Below are 22507 nucleotides of genomic sequence, written 5' to 3' on the forward strand. Positions count from 1 at the left end.
CCAATACGGGGAAAACAATTCAAATGACAGCACATTTCTTGTCAAAAACTAGGTAGAACAAAATGATCACTTTTTCAAATGACCAAATAAAAGCACTGTAAACTCACATGCTACATCAAGGGAAAATATCCTTCAGAGATGAAGAAGATATTAAGACACTGTCAAGTGAAAGAGTATTAAGAAAATCTGTCACTACACCTACCTTAGAATAGCTGGGACTCAGAAAAGAACAAATAAATCACAAACCTCTAACAAGACTGCCAAAGGAAAAAAGAAAACACAAAAGACCAATATCAGAAATGTAATAGTAGATATATATCACTACAGATTACAGAAATCAAAATACTAATAAAGGAATATTACAAAAAATTCTAAAGGAATTGAATTTGGAAACGTAAAGGAAATTAATCAATTCCTCAAAAAACACAAATTACCACAGCTCACTCAATATGAGAAAGATAATTTGAATAGCCAAACTATTAAGGGAATCAAATTTGTAATTTCAAAACTCCCCAAAAATGAAATCAGCAGGCTTGGATGCTAAACTGGGAAATCCTACCAAAAATCTAAGGAAGAATTAACACCAATTCCACACCATATTACACTAAAAGTAAGAGAAGGGAATACTTCCAAATTGATTTTATGAAACTACTACGACCCTGAGGCAGAAACCTAACAAAGACAGCACCAAAAATCAAAAACAACAACAAAAAATCCCACAAACAAATATTTCCCATGTGAATACAGACTCTAAAGATCTTTAACAATATGTTGGCAAACAGAATTCACCAATATAAAAAATAAATCTCAACCATGATTGAAGGGGTTCATTCCAGGGATGCAAGACTGAATCAGTATTCGAAAACTACCAGTGTAATCCCCACAGCTAGGATTGAAAATCAGAGGATCTGAATTTCATGAGTGCTAACAACCAAGTAGGCCGTAAAGCCTGGAACTTTAAAAATCAGCAAACTCCACTGTGACACAGCATGGAGAAACATAGGAAGATAATCCCCTACCCTTAAAGAGAGAGCATAGCAAACAGCCTATGGAGATACAGGTCAGAAACAGCACATTCAAAGGTGCCTTGAGCTTATAAAAAGGAAAGTAAGTTACTAATCTCAGAGTATGCTGAGGGACTTCTCCAAGAACAAAGTACCTGGCCAGTACCATTTCACACCCTAGCTTCCCATCATACACACACAGGCACCTACAGGAACCAGGGAATGCTACCTAACTTGGTTATACCATGCCCTACACTATACCCCCTCACCTGCTCCCAGGAGTCAGAACACCTTCAGTCCCAGTGGACAGAATCTCTCCCGGAGGAAACCCAAGCAAAACATGGCAACAATGTGTCTCCTGAATTCTCAAGGAATCACATAGACCCTGTTAAAACTGCACTACCACCACCCCCAAACAAATGAGCTTTCCTGAGCAGCCCTGGCCAGTCTTGTCTCCAGGTAGCTGTCAATACCCTGTAGAGAAGAATGGGTGCCCACAACTTAAACTTCCAGGACCCCACTCATGCTTTCTGTTGTGGCTACCACAGGACAGGTCTCCACAGCAGCTGAACACCATCTATGAAGGAAGGACAAGCACCACCTAGTTAAAAGTCCATGTATCACCCACTATTTTTTTTTTAAGATTTAATTTAGTTATTTGACAAAGAGATAGAGAGAGAGCACAAGTAGGCAGACATCAGGCAGAGGGAGAGGGAGAAGCAGGCTATCAGCTGAACAAGAAGCCTGATGTGGGACTCAATTCCAGGACGCTGGGACCATGACCCAAGCTGAGGGCAGCTGCGTAAGCAACTGAAAAACCCACACGCCCCTCCCACCACTATATTAAAGAACAAGAGACACAGAGTTAGATAAAATGAGAAGACAGAAGAATATATCCCAAATGAAAGAACAGGACCAATCCACGGAAGAAATGTAAAAGAAACAGATATACGTAATATGTCCGATAGATAATTTAATGTAATGATCTTAAAGATACTCACTGGATTTGAGAGAAGAGTGGAGTACATCGTTGAGGTCCTTAACAAAGATAAAAAAGAACCAGTCAGATGAAGAACACAATAAAGGAAATTAAGAATACACTAAATGGAATAAATAGCAGGCTGGAAGAAGCAGAAGAAGGAATTAATGAACTAGAAGACAGAGTAATGCAAAGTTATGAAGCTGAACAGGTGAGGGGGAAAATAAGCAAAGACCTCTAAGAATAGACTTAGGGAACTCAGTGACTCCATCAAATGTAATAACATTCACTTTATAGGGGTCCCAGAAGAAGAAGAGAGAGGAAAGGGGTCAGAACATGTATTTGAAGAAATAATAGCTGAACTTTCCTAATCTGGAGAAGGAAACAGATATCTAAATGGACGAGGGACAGAGATACCCCAACAAAATCAACCCAAGGAGGTCCACGCCAAGACACACAGTAAGCAAAACGGTAAAAAGTAGTGCTAAGGAAAAAAAAACTTTTTTAATCAGCAAGACAAAAGAAGACAGTTACCTGTAAGGGAAACCCCATAAGGCCATCAGCAGATTTTTCAGCAGAAACTTTCCAGGTCAGAAGAGGATGGCATGATATACACAGACCGCTGAAACGGAAAAATCTACCGCCAAGAATACTCTATCCAGCAAGGCTGTCATTCAGAATAAAAGGAGAGAGAAAGAGTTTCTCAGACAAACAAAGTGTAAAGGAGTTCATGACCACTAAGCCAGCCCCACAAGAAAAATTAAAGGGATTCTTTGAGTGGAAAGGAAAGACCATTAGAGTATGAAAATGAAAAAAAAAAAGAAAGGAAAAGCAGTAAAAATATGTATTTCTGTAACAGATTGGTCAAGGAATTCCACCCCCCACGCCCCTCCCCCAAAGAGGATGTAAAATATGACACCACACACCTAAAACATTGCGGGGGAGAAGAGTAAAGAAAGAGTTTGAATTTAAACGACCATCAATTTAATATAGACTGCCATATGCAGAAGATGTTCTATACAAACCTAATGGTAACAACAAATCAGACAGCACTAATGGATACGAAAAGAATAGAGAGAAAGGAATCCAAGCATATCACTAAAGAAAACCAGCAAACCATGAAAGAGAGAAAGAGAAGAAAGGATCAGAGAAAAAAACTACAAAAACCACGAAGAAACAAGTAACAGATGGCAGTAAGTACATACTTATCAGTAATTAAATGTAAATGGACTAAACACTCCAGTCAAAAGACATAGGGTGATGGAACAGATAGGGAAAAACAACAACAACAACCACCAAGGTCCATCTATACCCTGGCTACAAGGGACTCATTTCAGACCTAAAGACACCTGCAGGTTGAAAGCAAGAGGATGGAAAACATTTATCATGCAAATGGATGTAAAAAGAAAGCCGAGGTAGCAGTGCTTATATTGGACAAAATGGACTTTATTTATTTATTTATTTGTTTATTTAAGATTTTATTTATTTATTTGACAGAGAGATTGACAGCCAGCGAGAGAGGGAACACAAGCAGGGGGAGTGGGAGAGGAAGAAGCAGGCTCTCAGTGGAGCAGGGAGCCCGATGGGGGGCTTGATCCCAAGACTCTGGGATCACGCCCTGAGCCGAAGGCAGACGTTTAACAACTGAGCCACCCAGGCGCCCCTCGGACAAAATGGACTTTAAAACAAACAGTGTAACAAGAGACAAAGAAGGACCCTATATGATAATAAAGGGGGCAATCCAACAAGAAGATATAACAACTGTAAACATTTCTGCATCCAAAATGGGAGCACCCAAATACATGAAACGGTTAATAACAAACAACAAACTAATTGATAGTAATACGATAATAGTAGGGGACTTTAACACCCCACTTACATCCATGGACTGATAATCCAAACAGAAGACCAACAAGGAAAGAGTGGCTTTGAATGACACACTGGACCAGATGGACATAACAGATATATTCAGAACATTCCATCCTAAAACAGAATACACTTTCTTTTCAAGTGCACATGAAACGTTCTCCGGAACAGATTACATCTTAGGCCACAAAACAATCTTCAACAAATTTGAAAAGACTGAAGTCGTGCCTTCCATCTTTTCTGGCTACGATTCTATAAAACTAGAAATCAACAAGAAAAACTCTGGAAAGAGCACAAACACATGGAGGTTAAATACCACGCTACTAAACAATTGAACGGGTCAACCAAGCAATCAAAGAAGAAATCGAAAAGTACATGGAGGGGCGCCTGGGTAGCGCAGTCGTTAAGCGTCTGCGTTCGGCTCAGGGCGTGATCCCGGCGTTCTGGGATCGAGCCCCACATCGGGCTTCTCCGCTGGGAGCCTGCTTCTTCCTCTCCCACTCCCCTGCTGTGTTCCCTCTCTCGCTGACTGTCTCTCTGTCACATAAATAAATAAAATCTTTAAAAAAAAAAAGTATATGGAAACAAACAAAAATGAAAACACAATGGTCCAAAACCTTTGAGATGCAGCCAAAGCGGTTCCAAGAGGGAAGTCTCTAGCAATAACAGGCCTACTCCAGGAAGCAAGAAAAATCTCAAATAAACAACCTAACCTTACACCTAGCAGAGCAAGAAAAAGAAGAACAAACAAAACCACTAAAGGGAAGAAAACAATAAAGATTAGTGCAGAAATGAATGATATCGAAACTAAACAACAGAACAGATCATGATACCCAAAGCTAGTTCTTTGAAAAGATCAACATAATTGATAAACCTCTAGCCAGATTCATCAAGAAAAAAGAGAGAGAGAGAGGACCCGAATAAACAAAATCACAAACGAAAGAGGAGCATTAACGACTGACACCACGGATATACAAAAGACTGTAAGAGAATATTATGAAAAATTGTATGTTAACAAATTGGCAACTAGAAGAAATGGATAAATTCCTAGAAGCATATAGCCTACCAAAATTGGAGCAGGAAGAAATAGAAAATTTGAACAGGCCGATTACCAGTAATGAATTCAATCAGTAGTCAAAAAACTCCCAACAAACAAAAGTCCAGCACCAGGTGGCTTCACAGGCAAATTCTACAAAACATTTAAAGAAGAGTTACTACCAATCTTTTCAAACTTCTCCAAAAACAGAAGAGGAAAGAAAACTTCCAAATTCATTCTATGAGGCCAGCATTACTCTGATACCAAAACCAGATAAAGACATCACAAACAAAAAGAGAACTATAGGCCAATACCTCTGATGAACACAGATGCAGAAATCCTCAACAAAATACTGGTGAAGTGAATCCAACAATTAATTAAAAAAAAAATCATTCACCACAATCAAATGGGATTTATTCTCGGGACAGAAGGGTGGTTCAATATTCACAAATCAATTGATGTGATGATACATCATTTCAGTAAGAGAAAGGATAAAAACCATATGATCATTTCAATAGATGCAGAGAAAGCATTTGACAAAGTACAACATCCAGTCATGATAAAAACCCTCAACAAAATAGGTTTAGAGGGACCTACCTCAACACAGTAGAGGCCTAATATGAAAACCCCACAGCTAATCATGCTCAATGGGAAAAAACTGAGACCTTTTCCCCTAAGGTCAGGAATAAGACAAGGATGTCTATCCTCGCCACTTTTATTCAACATAGTACAGAAGTCCTAGCCACAGCTGTCAGACAACACAAAGAAATAAAAGGCATCCAGATTGGTAAGGAAGAAGTAAAACTTCTCACTATTTGCAGATGACATGATACTATCTATAGAAAACCCCTTAGACTTCACAAAACTACTACTAAAACTGATAAATGAATTCGGTAAAGTCCCAGGATACAAAATCAACATACAGAAATCTGTTGCATTTCTATACACTGATAATGAAGCCGCAGAAAGAGAAATTAAGCAATCAGTCCGATTTACAATTGCACCAAAAATAATAAAGATACCTAGGAATAAACCTAACCAAAGAGGTGAAAGACTGTATTCTGAAAACTGCAATAAAACATTGACAAAAGGAATTGAAGACGGCACAAAGAAATGGAAAGACATTCCATGCACACGGTTTAGAAGAATTAATATTGTTAAAATGTCTATAACACCCAAAGCAATCTACATATGTAATGCAATCCCTATCAAAATGCCAACAGAATTTTTCACAGAACTAGAACAATTCTAAAATTTATTTGGAACCACGAAATCCCACCCCCCAAACACCATAATAATCTTGAAAAAGAAAACAAAACTGGAGCTATCAAGATTCTAGACTTCAAGTTATACTATGAAGCCATACTAATCAAAATGGTATGGTGCTGGCACAAAAATAGACACACAGTTCAGTGGAACAGAATAGAGGGCCTATGAAACCCAGAAATAAACCCACAATTATATAGTCAATTAATCTTAGACAAGCAGGAAGGAATATCCAATGGGAAAAAAAAATAGTCTGTTCATTAAACAGTTTCGGAAAACTGGTCAGCAACATGTATAAGAAAGAAACTGGACTATTTTCTTCCACTATACACAAAACTCAAAATGGATTAAAAGTCTTATAAATGTAAGATCTGAAAACATAAAAATCCTAGAAGAAAGCATAGTCAGTAAGGTTTTTTTGTTTTGTTTTGTTTTGTTTTTTAAAAGATTTTATTTATTTATTCGACAGGATAGAGATAGCCAGCAAGAGAGGGAACACAAGCAGGGGGAGTGGGAGAGGAAGAAGCAGGCTCATAGCGGAGGAGCCTGATGTGGGGCTCGATCCCGTAACGCCGGGATCACGCCCTGAGCCGAAGGCAGACGCTTAACCGCTGTGCCACCCAGGCGCCCCAAGTCAGTAAGGTTTTAACACTGGCCAGAGCAACATTTTTCTAGATGTTCCTGAGGCATGGGAAATGAAAGCAATAATGAAGTATTGGGAAGACATCAAAATAAAAAGCTCCTGCACAGCAAAGGAAAAAAGCAACAAAACTAAAGTGCAACCTACTGAATTGGAGAAAATATTTTCAAAAGGGACATCCAATAAAGGGTTAATATCCAAAACACCTAAAGAACTTATCAAACTCAACACCCATAACAGAAATAATGCAATTTCAAAATAAGCAGAAGATATGACAGACATTTCTTCAAGGAAGACATATAGATGGCCAACAGACCCATAAAAAGATAGTCAACATCACTCATCATGAGGGAAATGCACATCAAAACTACAATGACATATCACCTCATACCTGACACAATGGCTAAAATAAAAAAAAAACACAAGAAACAACAAGTGTTGAAGACGATGTGGAAAAAAAAGAAAAAGAAAAAAAGAAGCAACCCACTTGCACTGTTGGTGAGAATGCAAAGTGGTGCACCCACTGTGGAAATCAGTACGGGGGGGTTCCTCAACAAGTTACAAATAGAACTACCCTATGATCCAGTAATCACACTACTAGGTACTTACCCCCAATATACAAAAACAGTAATTCAAAGCGATAACCCGCACTCCTATGTTTACAGCAGCATTATTTACAATAGCCAAGTTATGGAAGCAACCCAAGTGTCCATCAATAGATGAATGGATAAAGCAGATGTGGGACACACACACACACACACACACACACACACACACACACACACACTGGAATATTATTCACCAATAAGAAAGAGTGATATCTTGCCATCTGCAACAAAATGGATGAAGCTAGAGAATACAATACCAAGTGAAATAAATCAGTCAGAGAAAGACAAATACCTTATGACTTCACTTATATGTTTAATTTAAGAAACAAAACAAATGAGCATGGGCAAAAAGAGAGAGAGATATCAAGAAACAGACTTAGCTATAGAGAATAAACTGATGGTTACCAGAAAGGAGCTGGGATCAAGCCCCCCATCGGGCTCCCTGCTCCACTGAGAGCCTGCTTCTTCCACTCTCACTCCCCCTGCTTGTGTTCCCTCTATCGCTGGCTGTCTCTCTCTCTGTCAAATAAATAAATAAAATCTTAAAAAGAAAAAAAAAAACTTTTGCATTAAATAAGTCAATACCTCTGAAGTAATTAGAATATTGCCTGACACATTATAAATGGATGCTGCTATTCTATTACCGTAATTACTACTATTATTTGTGCTTTGGCTTAGTAATAAAATCCCGTAAAAGGATGAAACCAAAAATGAAACATTTTTGATGGTGGATGGCACAAAGGTTTCTCTAATTCTCAAAGCAATCAGAAAAGATATCAATGTGGGCAGAGAACAAAATTAGTCTTAGAAAGCATCATGAATATCTAAAAAATATACCACATCACTGAATTACACTGGTACCTGCATTATACAGATTTTTTTTTAATCTTAATATACACTTGTAATTACTTCTTCCCAAACTCAGAAATTTAACCCAAGGTTTACTGGGAATTTTACATAACTAAATACAAATCTAAGTAATTAAATACAGAAATCCAAATTTCAACAAATTGCAACAAAGTCATAAACTCTAATGAAAACACAAGAAGTAAATAAATGATGCATTCAAAGAACCAATTTAAAATCACAGTACAATTAGGCCTTTGCTTGTGAATAAACCTCAGCTGGTCACCACCGACTGTGCAGGTACCTACTTATGTCCTTGCTTGGCACAGATACAAGATTTATATAAAAGTGTAAATAATCATTACCATTAAATGATAAAAATGAAAGAGGAAATAAACCATGTTTATTATATACATAGGAAAAGAAGAAACAGAGTCAGAAAACTACTTCCTCTAATATAAACATAGATAGGGTTTGGAAGTAGTGTGTAAATCTTTACTTTTCTAAAAAGCGAAACTCCCTTCATGCTTTCTTCTAGTCACTACTCCACCCACAATAGTAAGAATTACTATCTGACTTCTAAAACTATACATTATTTTTGCCTGGTTCTGAACATTACAAAGATCATACCATAGGCATTCTTTTTGTATCTGGTGCTTTTTGCTAAACATTATGCTTATGAGATTCACCTACGTTTTCAATTTAATTTTATGTTGTTCTTTCTTGTTATTGTATATAGTATTGCATGGTATAAAAGTACAATGATTTGACTTCTTCTTTACCAAGTTGAATGCCTTTTATTTCTTTTTGTTGTCTGACTGCTTAAGATAGGACTTCTAGTACTATGTTGAACAACAGTGGTGAGAGTGGACATCCCTGTCATGTTCGTGACATTAAGGGAAAAGCTCTCAGTTTTTCCCAGTTGAAAACGCTATTCGCCATGCCCTTTTTATATATGCCTTTTATGATTTTGAGGTACATCCCCTCTATCCCTTATCAAACGCAACACCCAAGAAACAAAGAATCCAGTCAAGAAATAGGCAGAAGACCTGAACAGACATTTCTCCAAAGAAGACATCCAAATGGCCAACAGACACATGAAAAAATGCACAACAACATCACTCAGCATCAGGGAAACGCAAATTAAAACCACAATGAGATACCATGACACACCAGTCAGAATGGCTAAAATTAACAAGTCAAGAAATGACAGATGTTCGCTGGTTGCGGAGAAAGGGGAACCCTCTTACACTGCTGGTGGGAATTCGAGTTGGACAGCCACTCTGGAAAATTGTATGGAGTTTTCTCTAAAAGTTAAAAGTAGAGTTTCCCTATGACCTAGCAACTGCTCTGCAAACATAGTAATCTGAAGGGGCACCTGCACCCCAATGTTTATAGCAGCAATATCCACAATAGCCAAACTGTGGAAAGAGCACATATGTCCATCGATAGATGAATGGATAAAGAAGATGTACACACACACACACACACACACACACACACACACAATGTAATATTACCCAGTCATCAAAAAAATGAAATCTTACCATTTGCAACAATGTGGATGGAACTAGAAAGTACTATGCTAAGCGAACTAGTCAGAGAAAGACAATTAATGATGTGATTTCACTCATAGATGGAATTTAAGAAACAGAACAGAGGATCATAGGGGAAGGGGAAAAATAAAATAACATGAAATCAAAGAGGGAAACACAACATAAGAGACTCTTAACTATAGGAAGCAAACTAAGGGTTGCTGGAGGGGTGGGGAGTGGGGAGATGAAGTAACTTAAGGAGGGCACTTGATGTAATGAACCTTGGGTGAGATGTGCAACTGATGAATCACTGAACTCCACCTCTGAAACTAGTAATACACAAAATGTTGATTAATTGAATTTAAATAAATAAAAAAATATAAAATTAATAACAAAATTTTAAAAATACAATTATTTATCTATTTCACTATATGTAGACATTCAGGTTGTTTCCAGTATAAGCTATTACAAATAGAACTGCTATAAACAGTCTAGCAGATGTCTTTTAGCAAAATAAGCAAATATTTGTTACACAAACACCTATGAGTGAAATTCCTGGGTCATAGGAAATATGTATTTTAGTAGGCACTGTTCAGCTTATCAAAGTGGCAGTACCAATTTGTGTATGACTTATTGATTGTACAACTTCCTCACTAACTCTTACAAATGTTACCTTTACATCCAGACACTCTGGTGAAGTATGAAGATATTTTGTGGTGGTTTTAACTTGCATTTTTCTAATGATTACTGATATTGAGCACCTTTTCATGTTCATATTTTCCATATACTGTTTGTGAAATCTCTTTTTAGTTCTTTTAATCATTTTTTAAAAACTTGGGTTGTTAGAGATGAGCTTTTGTTGGATATACATATTACAAATACCTTCTTTCATTCTATGTCTTTTCAAGTATCTTTCCTAAAGTTTTTACTTTTAATGTGATCCAATTTATCAGTTCTCCTGCATAGTACTTAAGAAATCCTTGCCTAAGCCAAGATCATGAAGATATTCTCTCATAATTTTATGTAAAAGCTTTATTATTTTTTTCTTTCACAGTTGGATCTATGGATGTATCTGAAATGGATTTTTGTGTATGATGTGAATTAGAGGTCGATGATCCTCTTTCCCATAAGAATATCCCAAAAAGGGGGCACCTGGGTGGCTCAGTCCTTAAGTGTCTGCCTTTGGCTCAGGTCATGATCCCAGCGTTCTGGGATCGAACCCTGCATCAGGCTCCCTGCTCAGTGAGAAGCCTGCTTCTCCTCTCCCACTCCCCCTGCTTGTGTTCCCTCTCTCACTGCCTCTCTCTCTGTCAAATAAATTTAAAAAAATCTTAAAAAAAAAAAAAGAATATCCCAAAAAAATCCTTTTCCCACTTTGTTATAAATTGGACGATAGTATTTGTGTAACTCTTGTCACGGATGTAATAGTTTTCTGTTGTGGTATAACAAATTATACAATTACACAATTTTGTTAGCAGCTTAAAACAACACAAATATACTATCTTACAACTCAGACTGGAGTTTCATTGTCTAGTTTTTCTGCTCCAGGTTTCAAAAAACCAAAATTACAGGATCTGTCAGGTTGGCTGTCATTAGGAGTTTCTGGAAAGATTCCATTTCCAAGCTCACTCAAGTTCACAGAATTCAGGTCCCATGGGGTCAAGACCAACGTTCTGTTTCCTTGCTGGCTCTCAGCTGGGTACTGCTCTTAGCAACTAATGGCTCTCCACCCTCGTACACACCTAAATAACAATGCCATCAATAATAGTGCGCAGAATCCTTCTGACACTTGAAATCTCTCTGAATTCTCCTTCTGTTGCATCTCTCTTCTGCTTGCAGTCAAGAGGAAATTCTCTGCTTTTGAGGGCTCATGCAATTAGACTGGAAACACACAGATAACCAGGATCTTCTATCTTAACATCCCTAACCTTAATTACATTTGGAAAGTTCCTTTTGTTATGTAATGTGATACATTATAGGTTCCAGAGACTAGGGTTGGACATCTTTGGAGACCATTATTCTCTCTACTGTAATGGATACTCTATTCTGTTCCATTGGTTTATCCTTTCACCAGTACCACTGCCTTAATAAATCTAGTGTTACAGAAAGTCTTAATATCCGGTACCAAAGTCTTGCAATGATTTTGTTACTCCTTAAGAGTCCCTTGACTATTCTTAGTCCTCTGACTTTCCAAATAAATTTTAGACTAGAACATCAATTTTCAAAATCACATAAAACCTACCTGACATTTTAACTGGAATTACACAAATCTTTATAGCTATAAATCTATATAACCTATAATGTCAATTTTGGTTAATGTTTTAGATAAACTTCAAAAGAATATATATTCATTGTCCAGTGACATATTCCAGAATTGTTAACTAGGTCAGGCGCTTACTCTATCTCCTTATTTTTTGATCATCCACAATCTACTAGCTGTTGATAGATACATCATAAATTCTCCCAGTACAACTGGGGATTTTTCCAGTTCTCCTTTTGTTTCCATTCAGTTTTTGCTTTATACAGTTTAAAACTAACTCACTATGTACACACTGATTTAGGATTCTGATAACTTCCTGATACACTGACCCTTTTATCATTGTAAACATTCACCTTTTACATCTACTCTTGGTTTTAAAGTCTACTTTGACATTAGAATGACTTATCTCTTTCTATCCTTTTATGTCAGCTTCCCTTGCTCTTTATATTTCAGATGTGGCTCTTGAATGAAGCATAAAACTGTGTTTGGTTTGGTTTTACACAGCTTGACAAGGTTAGTGTTCTATTGTAATGTTAGTCTATTTATATTTGATGTAATTGCCAAAATGATTAGGACAAAACAGAGGTAGACTGAGCTTTACCACAGATGGAACTGAGAAATGGAATATGCTCCTGAGGTAAACTAAGCTGCAGAATGGTGATGTCTAGGGGCGCCTGGGTGGCACAGCGGTTAAGCGTCTGCCTTCGGCTCAGGGCATGATCCTGGCGTTATGGGATCGAGCCCCACATCAGGCTCCTCCGCTATAAGCCTGCTTCTTCCTCTCCCGCTCCCCCTGCTTGTGTTCCCTCTCTCGCTGGCTGTCTCTGTCTCTGTCAAATAAACAAATAAAATTAAAAAAAAAAAAAAAAAAAGAATGGTGATGTCTATATTTTACCCTATTTTTCTGTTATTATAGGCAAAGAATGCTAATTTACTTCCTGCTACTCCATTCCACTCAGAAGTCTCAACACTTAGCTTTTTACATCATCAAATATTACCTGAAAGCCTATAGTAAATACAAAATGTCACACAAAGTCAAACTTAGTCACTGAATAATCTTTGCCCCATACACAGGTTCTAGCTGCACTGCTGACATTTTATAGTTTAATATTAAGATAGTGATACACTTTAAAAAGTCTAAAGGACAAAGTAACTAATTAGTACTAAAGTAACTAATTTTATATTAATTTTTAATGTGACCTAGAAAAACACTGTAGATGCCTTCTAAAACAATTTCTTTTCCAAAAAAGATTATCACATATATTAACTAGGACTAAGCAAAATAATAAAATCCATTCCACCTAGGCATTTTATCTTATCACCAATATCTTAGTCCAATCCATGTTATCCCTAATACTTCATTAAAACCCTATATTTAATCTTTTCTCTAAAAGGCCATTACTTAATCCCCAATAGACTCTGAGTTATCCTTCTAAAAACAAATATATAAAATTTCCCCAATGGTAAACAGTGGTTTTAGGTAAAATCCAATCCTTTGATGTCATATGAAGCTTTTCATAATGTGTTCTCATCCTTGTAACATCGTCTTAAGAAAATATTTATATTCCAATATATAAATTGAAAAAATACGCTGATATGTATGTAAGTGTATATATGTATATATATATATATATACACACACATACATATATATATATACAGAGAGAGAGAGAGAATATATATTTCTAGTTATTCTTTTGCCTTTTCCTTCCACTTCTAAAGTTCAATATATTCTTCAAGGTCTACCTTAACCTTTAGTATACCAGAAAAAATGATCATCACCATTTATCAACTAGGCCAAATAAGCAATGTAATTTAAAAAATATTTTAAGTCATTTCATGAATAATTTACAGAAATAAAAATAAAGAGATAGTGATATTTTATTAGAATTCGGGTTTTATCATCTCCAATATTCTCCTCTAACTGCAACCAATTTCTCATCAACAATCATACAGGACTTTAAATATTACTGTTTGGTAAATATTGATTCCAGATATCAAATACATTCCAAATTCTATCTGACTTATTATTTCTGGTTCTTCTTATACTTGCATTGTCAAAATGCAACACTTGAAGAATTATTTAAAACCTTAGGTTGTTCATAGTTCTGTGAGAAGAGAAAATGACCATCCTAGCTAGGCTGCGTGCCAGCCTCATGGACCAGCAAGCCTATGGCAGCTATAGCTGAGCCACTTGCTAACAGTATGGGAAGCAAACCCAGTCTCAACAGCTCATTGCAGGTAGCAAGTCTCAGTACTGGCCCCGCAGGCCTGAAGCTGTAGCTGGGCTAGTAAGCCAGCAGCATGAACGAAGCCAGTTATAGCAGCTCATTGCAGACAACCAGGCTGAGAGCCAGCCCACCACCAACATGCCCACAGAAGCTGTCACTAGGCCTCACAGCCATATAGAAAACAAGCCCTGCCCACTGGTGTGTCTATAGCAGTTGCAGGTCGGCCACAAGAGGAGTGCACATAAAGCACATATAACTGACCCACCCCCAGATCATCTGCTTCTGAAAGGGGTACCACAAAACCCTTTCTAAACAAGGCCACCACTTTCAAGACCAGAAGACATATAGCTGACGTATCTAATACACAGAAACAAACAGAGATTTAGACAAAAGGAAGAGACAGAGAAATATGTCCCAACTAAAAGCATAAGACCAAAATCAGAGAAGAGCTAAATAAAATGAAGATAAGCATTATGCCTGATAAAGAATTCAAAATGATGGTCATAAACATACTCACTGAAGTTCAGTGAGAACTTCAAAAAAGAAAAATTATAAAAAATAACAATACAGAGCTGAAGAATGCAGTAACGAAAAAGAAAAATATATTATAGGGAATCAAGAGCAGATTATAGAATGTAGCAGAACAGACCAAGGATCTGGAAGACAGGATAATGAAAACCACCAGCCAAGTTGAAAAGCAAAAAGAAAAAGAATTTTTAACTAAAGAGAATAGGTTAAGGGACCTCCAGGACAACATCAAGCATATTAAACTTCACATTATAGGGGTCTCAGAAGAAAAGAGACAAAAGTGGGCAGAAAATTTATTTGAAGATATAATTATTGAAAACTTCCCTAACCTGAGGAAAGAAACAAACATCCAGGTCTCACAAGCACAGAGTCCCAAACAAGATGAATTTAAGGAGGTCTACATAATTAAAATATCAAAAATTAAAGATAAAGAGACAATCTTAAAACGAGCAGGAGAGAAGTAGACAGTTACATACAAGAGAGACCCCAGAAGGCTATCAGCTAATTTTTTAGCAGAAACTTTGTAGGGCAGAAGAGAATGATATTATATAGTCAAAGTACTGAGAGGAAAAAAAGCCTACAGACAAAAACACTCTACACAGCAAGGTTATCATTCAGAACTGAAGGAGGGATAGAGTTTCCCAGACAAATAGAAGTTAAAGAGTTCATCACCATTAAACCAGACTTGGAAGAAATGTTATAGGGAAATCATTAAGGGGAAAGAAAAAAACAAAACTAAAAGTAAAAAAATTATGAAAGGAGAAAGTTTTACTGGTACAAAGTAAACATACAGTAAAGGCAGTAGATTAATCACTTATTTAAAAGCTAGTAAGGAGGTTAAATCAAAGGGGTAATAAAATCAATTATATATACAAAAATTAGTCAAGAAATACATAAAAGATGTAAAATATGACATCATATACATAAATCGTGGAGGAGGAAATAAAATGCAATGTTTTTATAATGTGTTCAAAATTTGAGATTGTCAACTCGATAGAGACTGTTAAAGACATATATAAATATCCAGATGGAATTGCTGGATGAGATGATAGTTCTACTTTTTTGAGCAACTGTCATATTTTTTCCCACTTTAGCTGAATCAATTTATGTTCCCATCAAGAATACACAAAAGTTCCCCCTTCTGCACATTTTCTTATCTCATCTTTTTGATACTAGCTATTCTGACTGCTATGGGGTAGTATCTAATTGTGGTTTTGATTTGCATTTCCCAGATGATAAGTGATGTTGAGCATTTTTTGTGTGTTTGTTGGCCATCTGTATGTCTTCTTTGGAAAAATGTCTGTTTAGACCTCTACCCATTTTTTAGTCAACTTTTTTGGTTTTTTTGGCATTGAGTTGCATATTCTTTATATATTTTGGACATTAACCCTTCCTGGATATATCATTTGCAAATATCTTCTCCAATTCACCAGGTTACCTTTTTGTTTTATTGATGGTTTCCTTTACTGTACAAAAGCTTTTGGTAAGATATAGTCCCAGTGGTTTACTTTTGCTTTTATTTTCCTGGCCTGCAGAGACACATCCAATGTCCAAGAGATTACTGCCCATGTTTTCTTTCAGGATTTTTATTGTCTCAGGTCTTACATAAGTTTAGAGTCTTTACTCTATTTTGGGTTCATTTTGTATACAGTGTAAGAAAGTGGTCCAGTTTCATTCTTTTGCACATAGCTGCCCAATTTTCCCAGCACCATTTATTGAAAAGACTGTCTTTTCTCCATTGTATTTTCTTTCCTCCTTTGTCATAGATTAATTGACCATATAAGTTGGGTATATTTCTGGGCTGTCAATTCTATTCCATTGATCTGTGCATCTGTTTTTGAGTCAGTACCATACAGGTTTGATTACTATAGCTTTGAAGTATAGTTTGAAATCTGGGACTGTGGTATCTTCAGCTTTGTTTTTCTTTCCCAAGATTGCTATAGCTATTCAGAATCTTTTGTGGTTCCCTACATATTTTAGTATTATTTATTCTAGTTGTGTGAAAAACACTATTGGTATTTTGATAGGGATTGCACTGAATCTGTAAATTGCTTTGGGTAGTATGGACATTTTCACAATATTAATTCTTCCAATCCCTGATCATGGTACATCCTTCCATTTATTTGTGCTGTCTTTGGTTTCTTTCATCAATGTCCTATAGCTTTCACAGAATAGGTGTTTTACCGCTTTAGTTAAATTTTTTAGGTGCTTTATTCTTTTTAATGCCAACTGTAAACAGAATGTTTTCTTAATTTATCTTTCTGTTATTTTGTTATTACTGTATAAAAATGCAACAGGTTTCTGTATATGGATTTTGTATCCCACAACATTACTTAATTCATATATTAATTTAATAGTTTTTTGGTAGAGTCTTTAGTTTTCTGTATACGGTCCTCTGCAGACAGTGACCATTTTATTTCTTCCTTATCAATTTGGATGTTTTTTTCCCTTGTCAGATTCCTATGGCTAGAAATTCCAGAACTGTGTTGATAGTGGTGACATTGTCTTGTCTTGCTCCTGATCTCAGATAAAATCCTCACAGCTTTTCACCATTGAGTATGATGTTAACTGTGGGTTTGTCATATGTGGCCTTCATTATTGTGATAAATTCCCTCTAAACCCACTTTTTTGAGATTTTTTTTTTAATCGCAAACAGATTTTGTCAAATGCTTTTTCTGCATCTAGTGAGATGAGTGTATGGTTTTTAGCCTTCTTCCTATTAATGTGATGTATCACTTTGATTGATTAGCACATATTGAACCACTTTTGCATCCCTGAAATAAATCCCACTGATTGTGGTGAAATTTTTTTTTTAATATTCTCCTGTTTTGCACATTTTGTTTGTCGCTTTATCTTGCTTGGTTCTTTAATTCATTGGACATTTATATTAAGATTTTGACCCTCAGAGGATAGGATGCCATCTGACTTAGCAGGTTATATATGGCCATGCTCTAATGTCATTCCATTGCATTTAGGGTAAAGTACAAAATCCTTGCCATTACGTAACTCAGATTTTAAAATTCTAAGTTATTATCTTTCTGCCTTAATATAGCAAACAAAAAACATTAATAGATTTGATGAATTAAGCCTTTTTCTTAATCTATAATTTTATGTCATCTGGAAATATAACTGTAGGGTAATAACAACCTGTAAGATATAGATAAGCAATGAGCTAAAATAGAACTAAATTTTATTTGTTATATTAAATCCAACCCTTACTAAAGACTTTCTCATTATTCTTCAAGTCTAAGGAAGTTGAATTAGTTTCTTTATAAGACAGTATTATATGTAATGAGAAAGTTTTAATTCAACAAACACTTGAAGGGATGTCATGTTTAAGGCATTTTCCTAAGTTCTAGAAATACAGTATAGCTGGTAAATCAAATGGAAATATGTATAATATAATGCAATGGGTAGAATAATGGAAGCATGTATAATATAAAACATGAGAACACTGATTAAGTATGAAGTTAATTTTGCTTATGGCTTTCTGAGACAATCATAGAAAGTTAGTGGCCTTAACCCTTAGCATACCAAAATCTACTGCCCTTTTTCATTTTGAGTTTTTTCTTTGGAGAAGTCTAAAATTTGTAAGGATATTTAATTATTATTTTTTCCCTTTCTTAAAGGTCTTCAAAAAAGCAAAGACTAAGTTGCTCTTAAAAAAGAATCATTTTTGGGGCGCCTGGGTGGCACAGCGGTTAAGCGTCTGCCTTCGGCTCAGGGCGTGATCCCGGCGTTATAGGATCGAGCCCCACATCAGGCTCCTCCGCTATGAGCCTGTTTCTTCCTCTCCCGCTCCCCCTGCTTGTGTTCCCTCTCTCGCTGGCTGTCTCTATCTCTGTCGAATAAATAAATAAAATCTTTAAAAAAAAAAAAGAATCATTTTAATTTTGTGATTACCAACTATACCTATTGGGTCCCTTTATAAATCTCAGATGTATACTGGTTTCATGGTGTTCTTATTTTTCCTCTATTTTATAATTCTTTGAATTATTTCATCACTGCTTATCAGTTATCTCCAACTAGCCTTAAAAAATTTAATAATAAAATGAAGACTAATGGAATTACCTTAAAAGGTGATGCAATAGTTAAATAAACAGTCACTGTTGCATCATCCTTTACTTTTCTTATCAAGTTGCCCAAAGTATTGCATCATTTTTCTAAAGGATATAAAAGGCTCACTACTTTTGTATCTTTGAGGTAAATACCTAGTAGTGCAATTGCTGGGTCATAGGGTAGCTCTATTTTTAATCTTGAGGAACATCCATACTGTCTTCCAGAGTGGCTGTACCAGCTTGCATTCCCACCAACAGTGTAAGAGGGTTCTCTTTTCTCCACATACTCACCAACATTTGTTGTTTCCTGTCTTGTTAATTTTAGCCACTCTGGTGTGATGTGGTATCTCACTGTGATTTTAATTTGTATTTCCCTAATGCCGAGTGATGCGGAGCATTTATTCACGTGTCTGTTGGCCATTTGGATATCTTCTTCGGAGAAATGTCTGTTCATGTCTTCTGCCCATTTCTTGACTGGATTCTTTGTTCTTTGGGTGCTGAGTTTGATAAGTTCTTTATAGATCTTGGACACTAGTCTTTTATCTGATATGTCATTTGCAAATATCTACTCCCATTCCATAGGTTGCCTTTTAGTTTTGTTGACTGTCTCCTTTCATAGCAGCAATGTCCACAATAGCCAAACTGTGGAAAGAGCCGAGATGTCCATCAACAGATGAATGGATAAAAAAGATGTGGTATATATATACAATGGACTATTACTCAGCCATCAGAAAGGATGAATACTTATCATTTACATTGACGTAGATGGAAGTGGAGGGTATTAAGCTGAGCAAAATATGTCAACCAGAGAAAGACAATTATCCTATGGTTTCACTCATACGTGGAATATAAGAAACAATGCAGAGCACCATTGGGGAAGGGAGTGAAAACTGAACAGGAAGTCATCAGAGACAGAGAAAAGACATGAGACTCCTGATTATGGGAAACAAACTGAGGGTTGCTGGAGGGGAGGTTGGTGGGGGGATGGGGTAATTGGGTAATGGGCATTAAGGAGGGCCCGTGATGTGATGAGCACTGGTTTATAGGCAACTGATAAATCACTGAACACTACATCTGAAACTAGTGATGTACTCTAAGTTGGCTAATTGAATTTAAATTTTTAAAAAGATATAAAAGGCCAGATACCCCACATTTGTGGTCTGCTTTTAGCTTCCACTGAACACAGCTGACAATTCAGAACTTTTTATTTTCTTCTAATAATGGCAAAGATACAAAAATGGACAAAGTAAGACTTTCACAATTTCTACCCAAATCAGAAAATGAATGCATAGAAACAGCAGTAGTCAAGACCAATGTTGATGCTAAAACTGATCTTACAAGCAAATTCTGACAATCTTCAGATCACACACTATCCTAAATGAATATTCTCAAGAATAACTGAGAAAATAATGTATTTCTGAGAACAAAAAGCAAATGATATCCTCACCCAATTAGTCAATCAACAGGAAGGACTTTATCACAATGTTTTAGAACAAAAGCCTGGGCCATCTCATTTTACTAAAAGAATATGTGATATTTTCTTGCATCTTTTATGATTTTGTGCTAAAATTTATTTGATGTGGTTTATAAGTGGACAAAACTGAAAGTATACACAGGTGAGTGGAAGAAAACAGGTGATGTAGAAATGAAGATAATTCATTGTTTGCTCACTAAGTGGTATTCTAAATCTAAAAATGAAAATGTTTTTGCTGTTACGGAGCAAGAAGATAGACATTTTTAAAGACTATTTCATGTATATATATTTTTTTACTTTTTAATTGAAGTATGGTATTATAGACCTATTAGTTTCAGGTATACAGTATAGCAATTCAACAATTATATGCATTACAAAATGCTCACCATGATTAGTGTAGTTACCATCTGCCACCACACAAGGCTATTACAATATTACTGACTAATTCCTTATGCTGTACTTTTCATACCATAACATTTATTTTATAATGAAGTTTGTACTTCTCAATCTCCTTCATTTATTTTGCTTGTGCCTCCATTCATCCTCCCCTCTGGCAGCTACTAGGTTGTTCTCTATATTTATGAGCCTATTTTTCTTCTTTTGTTGTTTGTTCATTTTTTAGATTCCACATAAAAGTGAAATCACATGGTATTGTTTTTTTTACTTATTTTACTTAGCATAATACCCTCTGGATCCATCCATGTTGCTACAAATAGCAAGATTTCATTCTTTTTTATGGCTGAGCAATATTCCATTGTGCATATATACCACATATTCCTTATCCATTCATCTATCAAAGAACACTCAGGTTGCTATCATATCATGGTTATTGTAAATAATACTGCAATATAGTGTTGTATATCTCTTTTTGAATTAGTGTTTTCATTTTCCTTGGGTAAATACTTAGAAAGTGAAGTTACTAGATTGTATGGTATTTCTATTTTTAGTTTTTTGAGGAACCTACATACTGCTCTCCACGGTGGCTGCAGTAAGTTACATTCCCAAGAACAGTGCACAAGGCTTTTTTCATAATCTTGTTTCTGTGTTTCTAGGAAGAGACCCACTGATCAGATTTTCTGACTCACCAGCAGTTAAAATAGGCTCAAAAGAAAAAATACCTACAGAAAACTTCTCTAAGGTTCTCCTCTCTCTAGAATCATAGCTTCTCTGGTCTTTGCTTTAGTGGTGTGACTGCCTTTTAGCAGATGATTCTTGAATTTTATCTTGCTTTTCTCATGGTTCTCAGGAGAATCACTAATCTGTTAGTTACTCCATATTACACAAAAGTAGAAATCAATGGGTAATCATACAAAGACATTTTAAGTGGCAGTTAAGCTGAAAATGTATGGTAACAATAATGCACATAACTCAACTGAAGTGAGAATATTAAAAGCTATTACCAAATTTGTACATATATAGACAATATTAACTATGTCATAATAGTTGTTTCAACGTTTAAGATGCAATTCAATTTCAGGTGTTGAAATCTGTGTCAAAACTAATATTCATTTATAAAACTAAGCTTAATGTATAGTACTAAACAATATGTGCCTCAATTACCTTTAAAAATCTATACATTTCATGTGTAACCAAAGGAGGTTCAGAGTTTCTTTATGAGAACTTGCTAATGATACAAGAATATATGTCTTGAAATAACCATTGAGACTGATAGTAGAATGTTATTCTAAATGGAAGATTATCACATGCCCAGGTTTATTAGACAGATGTTTTCTTAGATATCTTCCTTTACTTGAGATGGAGTCAACAGATACTTTTTTTTTCTTTACTTCAAGCAGGTCAGAGAAGGAACTCCTTCATTAATCAAAAGTAGCAAAATTTTCAAGAAGATAAACACAATAAGCTCTACTGTAAATCTATCCTGAAGCAGAGAATCAAGTTTGTCATTATTTGTCATTAATTATTCATAGATTAATAAATTTGGAATCCAAAGGGTTTTATGTATAATGTTTGATATCCATGTGGGTAATAATCAAATAGGTTATCATGAATTTTAAAAAAAAGAAGAAAGAAAGACTGCACATGCCTACCACACAATTATCAAAGTTCTAATTAGATGTACTGTCTAGGGAACTAACTCTTAATATGCTGACATTCCATATAAAGTCAAATTTTTGTGCCTCTGAATTTCCTCCTGTACTATCAAACAACTTGGTAA

General features: G+C 35.8%; 1 protein-coding gene across 29 annotated transcripts in view; it reads right to left on the bottom strand.

Moving 5' to 3' along the window:
• GPHN (gephyrin) overlaps window positions 1–22507 on the bottom strand; it is a 603331-nt gene that overhangs the window by 476226 nt on the left and 104598 nt on the right. For 9 of the 29 annotated variants that reach the window (XM_057318448.1, XM_057318444.1, XM_057318443.1 and 6 more), the window contains exon 2: window positions 19149–19499. The exons of 15 other annotated variants lie outside the window; for them this stretch is intronic. In XM_057318448.1, coding sequence (XP_057174431.1) covers window positions 19149–19311 — 163 coding nt within the window. In that variant the 5' untranslated portion in view covers window positions 19312–19499. Of the gene's footprint in view, window positions 1–2005; window positions 2043–19148; window positions 19500–22507 lie in introns of those variants that run through there. 5 more of the 29 variants (XM_057318451.1, XM_057318449.1, XM_057318447.1 and 2 more) reach the window with 2 other exon arrangements.

The sequence above is a fragment of the Ursus arctos genome, unplaced genomic scaffold (genome assembly GCF_023065955.2).
Source record: "Ursus arctos isolate Adak ecotype North America unplaced genomic scaffold, UrsArc2.0 scaffold_25, whole genome shotgun sequence".
NCBI classification, from domain to species: Eukaryota; Metazoa; Chordata; class Mammalia; order Carnivora; family Ursidae; genus Ursus; species Ursus arctos.